Source organism: Octopus bimaculoides, chromosome 22 (assembly GCF_001194135.2).
Source record: "Octopus bimaculoides isolate UCB-OBI-ISO-001 chromosome 22, ASM119413v2, whole genome shotgun sequence".
NCBI lineage: Eukaryota > Metazoa > Mollusca > Cephalopoda > Octopoda > Octopodidae > Octopus > Octopus bimaculoides.
The window spans coordinates 27837419-27842162 of NC_069002.1; the positions used below are offsets into that span (position 1 = coordinate 27837419).

The 4744-nt window shown below is 41.8% G+C and overlaps 1 protein-coding gene across 1 annotated transcript in view; it reads right to left on the minus strand.

Annotated features, from left to right (window-relative positions):
- LOC106881734 (28S ribosomal protein S31, mitochondrial) overlaps window positions 1-3856 on the minus strand; it is a 24584-nt gene extending 20728 nt beyond the window's left edge. Inside the window, exon 1 of the mRNA XM_052975667.1 lies at window positions 3764-3856. Coding sequence (XP_052831627.1) covers window positions 3764-3856 — 93 coding nt within the window. The remainder of the gene's footprint in view (window positions 1-3763) is intronic.
- Between the last annotated feature and the right edge of the window lie 888 nt (window positions 3857-4744).

Below are 4744 nucleotides of genomic sequence, written 5' to 3' on the forward strand. Positions count from 1 at the left end.
TCCTCATTCAATCTCACCATATGTCCAAACCAGCGCAATTGTCTCTCTTGCACACCACTACTGACGCTTCTTATGTTCAGCTTTTCTCTCAAGATACTTACACTCTGACGGGTATGCACATTTACATTACACATCCAGCGGAGCATACTGGCTTCATTCCTTGCGAGCTTACGCATGTCCTCAGCAGTCACAGCCCATGTTTCACTGCCATGTAGCATGGCTGTTCGTACACATGCATCATACAGTCTGCCTTTTACCCTGAGTGAGAGTCCCTTTGTCGCCAGCAGAGGTAAGAGCTCTCTAAACTTGGCCCAGGCTGTATGTACATGTATATGAAAGACAAGGGTGGACTTAAGAGGTGAACTGAGGGGCACGTGCCCCCCACCTCTAGAAAAGAAGTGTGCCCTTCTAAATAATGTAATTAACCCTTTTCTCCTGGAATGGTATTCCCTTCTGACCTTGTGCCCTCTCTCCAAAAACTTCCAGGGACCGCACCTGAAAGACAATGTGTGTCTGTGAGCATGCTACCCTCTGTTTTACTTTGTGGGCGCTCACATGTACATCTGTTATCTTTCATATACATGTACATTCATAAATAACAACACACGGGGGTTGAATTGCATGTTATAGTAGAAGGCAGAAAGCCTAAATGCGACATTTGTGGGGTCACAAGCCTCCTCAGTGCCTTCTGCTCCCCAAAAGATAGGAGGCACGAAGCCAATCCCACTATCTAAACAAACCCTCAACAACAGCAACAACAGTAATAATATGCCACACATGCAGCCTCATCTTCAGGTGAAGCACAAAGACAACAGAGATAACCACCCAGGGTCTCTCCCAAACAAGCACTCTATCTTCCCCTCTCTCAAGCACACGGTCACACAAACACAAGTACACGTATGCACCCCCAAGACACTGGTTCCTCCACATCCTGTAGCAAAGATGAGGGGCCACAAAAAACAAAAAAAAAAGACAACGCAAAAGAAAAGGACCTGCCCCTACATCAATACTTGAAAGCTCCAGTGTAAAGAACACATCATCATCGGTTAACGTCTGCTTTCCATGCTAGCATGGGTTGGACGATTTGACTGAGGACTGGTGAACCAGGCTCCAATCTGATTTGGCAGAGTTTCTACAGCTGGATGCCCTTCCTAACGCCAACCACTCAGAGAGTGTAGTGGGTGCTTTTACGTGCCACCGGCACGAAGGCCAGTCAGGCGGTACTGGCAACAGCCACACTCAAAATGGTGTGTTTTACGTGCCACCTGCACAGGAGCCAGTCCAGCAGCACTGGCAACGATCTCGCTTGAATGTCTTTAAACGTGCCAGGAAGGCAACGCTGGGCACAGGTGCCATCATGATTTCTCTTTCGCTTGCCCCAATAGGTCTTCGCAAGCTGAGTTTAGTGTTCAATGAGAGAGACATTGGTATGGGTGCCAGTCGTCGAATTTAGTTTGATTTCGATTTCACTTGCCTCAACAGGTCTTCGCAAGTGGAGTTTAGTGTCCAATGAAGGAAAGGTACGCATAAGTGGACTGGCTGCACCCCTGGCAGAGGCATGTCTAAACATCACACCCAACAACACTATTGCAACCCCACCTCGCTCCATAAAGAAAGCACACACAACAGTCAGCCACAGAGCCAACAAAAATTTGATGGTTCTCATAGCTGGAAATAATGAAATTGAGAAAGGGAATGCAATATGACACCAGCACCCTTAGGGTTATGGAAAGTTTAATGTTGGTACAAATGCCAGTAGAGACTTACATAAGCATCGGGGAGACTTTCCCCAATGACGTGAGAAACCCTGATGTCGAGGCCACTAACAGACTTTTGCAGGGTTTTGTAGAGAAACCACAACCAGATATGGAGCCTGGGGCAGTGAGCTGCTGACAGTACCGGAAAGGTAAGTAACCCTGCTCCTTTTTTTTTTCTCTCAACACTTTCAGGCCAACATGTGGTTATCTGAGTGAGTTGTATAAATGTATGTGGCCTGAGGTCACCCTGGAAGCAAGGTCGCTTGCTCAATGGCCTCAGGTCACTCAGGTTGGATGTGATAGCAGCCAGTGAGACCAGGATTTCTAAAACACACAAACTAGCCCCTGTTTTTGAATATTTTGTGAACTATGCATCTCTTAGTTGGCCTGGATCTCAAAGTATGGATGATCTTCCTGGATCCAGAGGGCAAGTCGGTGGTCCTGGATATGAGCAACAGCAAAGGTGGTACCTTCAAACTAGTCACTGTATGCACTTCAACAGGGGTGGGGCAGCCAGATTTCTATTGAAGGTTTTCTTTGGGATGTCATGCTCTTTAGTGCTAGTGGGCAAATGGAATGCTATCTTGAGCACATGCCTAGACAGGGTGGGGCTAGCTGATAGAAGGAGGTGTAAAAGCCTCACAAATCTGCTCAGTTGCTTGACAGGTACCAACTGGATTTCTCAAATGCACCTATGTGGGCATGGGCAAACCGCAAAGGGTTTTCCAGATCATATCTGGATAGAATATTTTGTAGGCCTGTAGACAGAAGTGGTATAAGTTTTCTGGAGCTCAAAGTTCTCAGCTACACAGACCACAAATCTGTGATCTGTAGGGTTGACATACATAAGAACTGAACTAGCAAAGCCAGGAGTCACACCAGGTACCATTGCTTGTTTTGGCTTGGTTTCTATGGCTGGATGCCCTTCCTAATTCCAACCACTTTACAGAGTGTACTGGGTGCTTTTTACATGGCACCATCACCCATGCTTATTACATGGCACCAGCAACCACACCATGCTTTTTAAATGGAACCTTGGTTTTAGAATCTCAATTCTGTGGCAGTGGGCAAGTCTTTTCAAGTACTCTATCATCTCCTTCAAAAGGTTCCATGTTTTGAGATCAGCCTTTACTCTGCTGTCTCGCACCAAAAATCTCTATCTGGTTCTGTCCATCAGGTACAATTCATTCCCTCAAAACGGGGCACTGCTTTAAAGGATTTTAGTGAAACAACTTGACCCCAAGACTTTTTTTCTTTTTAAAGCCTAGTACTCATTCTGTTGGTCTTTTTTTGCCAAACCACTAAGTTGTGGGGACAAAAACAGACCAACACCGGTTGTTAAGCAGTGGTGGGGGACAAACACACATATATATATACAACAGACATCTCTCAGTTTCTATCAACCAAATCTACTCACAAGGCTTTGACCAGCCCAAAGTTATAGTAAAAGACACTTACTCAAGGTGCCATGCAGTGGGACTGAACCTGGAACCATGTGGTTGGGAAGCAAGCATGCTTCTTACCACACAACCATGTCTGCGCCTATGTGTATGTTGTTTTTACACACACACACACACACACATATATATATATATATAAACACAAACACACATATACACACACACACATATATATATATATATATATAAAAACACAAACACATATACACACACACACACATATATATATATATACACACAATATATATTATTGAGCTGTTTTACTGTTGGATGCCCTTGCCCCCAACCCCCCTTAAACCATACCTGTTTTCAAAAAACAAAAACAAAAATTTGACTTCAGTTATGTATTTTATTCTTTTTCTTTTGTTTTGTGCCTGTTTTTTTTAATAAAAATCTGATTCCAAATGTCCATACCAACAGCATCAGATCCTTCCCCTCCGTCCTGCTTCAAGCAACACTTATTTTTCATGTCCTTGGTGCTGTGATGAAATTTCTACAAACAATGAATGGAAATATAGTGATGGCAGCTCAATCCAGTTCATTTACATATTGCTTTGCTTTCTCGCGCACAGCTTCTTGGCTTTCTTTGTCACCGTTTTTCTCTTCAAAGTCCAAATAACGTTTGTAGAAGAATTTCATTTTGCGAGAGGAAAGCCTCAAGTTTGTTACTCGTTGAAAGAGATGCCTGAAAGAATTGTCAGAAAAAAAGAGAAATTAATGTAAAATAACCAAAGGTGGGTGCCATTAATTGAAAAGTTAACTATTAATCTGTTAACCAAAAAGTTAACTTCGATAACTGTTAATCAGTTGATTATTTCCAAATGTAATGGAAGTTATTGATAAACCGTTAACGTTAATTTTTATAGAAAAAAATTTTTTTTCATCATTTTTGCTTTAAAACCACATCTAAACACCTTTAATAAGTGCCAAAACTATAAAATCCGTTAACTTCAATTCAATTGAAGTTAATTAGTCTAATAACGATTTCCAAAGTTAACTTAAAAGTCAAATTGTTTACGAAAATGTTAACTTCATTAATTAACAATTAATGGATTAACGGTTTGATGCCCAGGTTTGAAAATAATATATAAGAGATCATTAACAACATGATAATGACGAAGATGACAATGATGACAATAATAATCCTTTCTGTTATAGCACAAGGCCTGAAATTTTGAGGGGAGGGAACTATTCGATTACATTTACCCCAGCACTTGACTGGTACTTTATTTTATCAACCTTGAAAGGATGAAAAGCAAAGTTGACCTTGGTAAGATTTGAACTCAGAATGTAAAGCCAGAAGAAATATCACAAGGTATAAATCATCATGTTTTAGCCAAAAATACACAATGTGTGAGAGCAAAAATAACTTATCTTATTGACCCTGAACGGGTGAATGTAGAGATGGACAGAACACCGTTGAGCATTTCCTCCAGTGTACTAACGATCCTGCCAGCTCATCAACTTAATCATAACAATGATGACAATAGCGAAAAATGTGACCATGTATCCTATGTATGCCAAAAC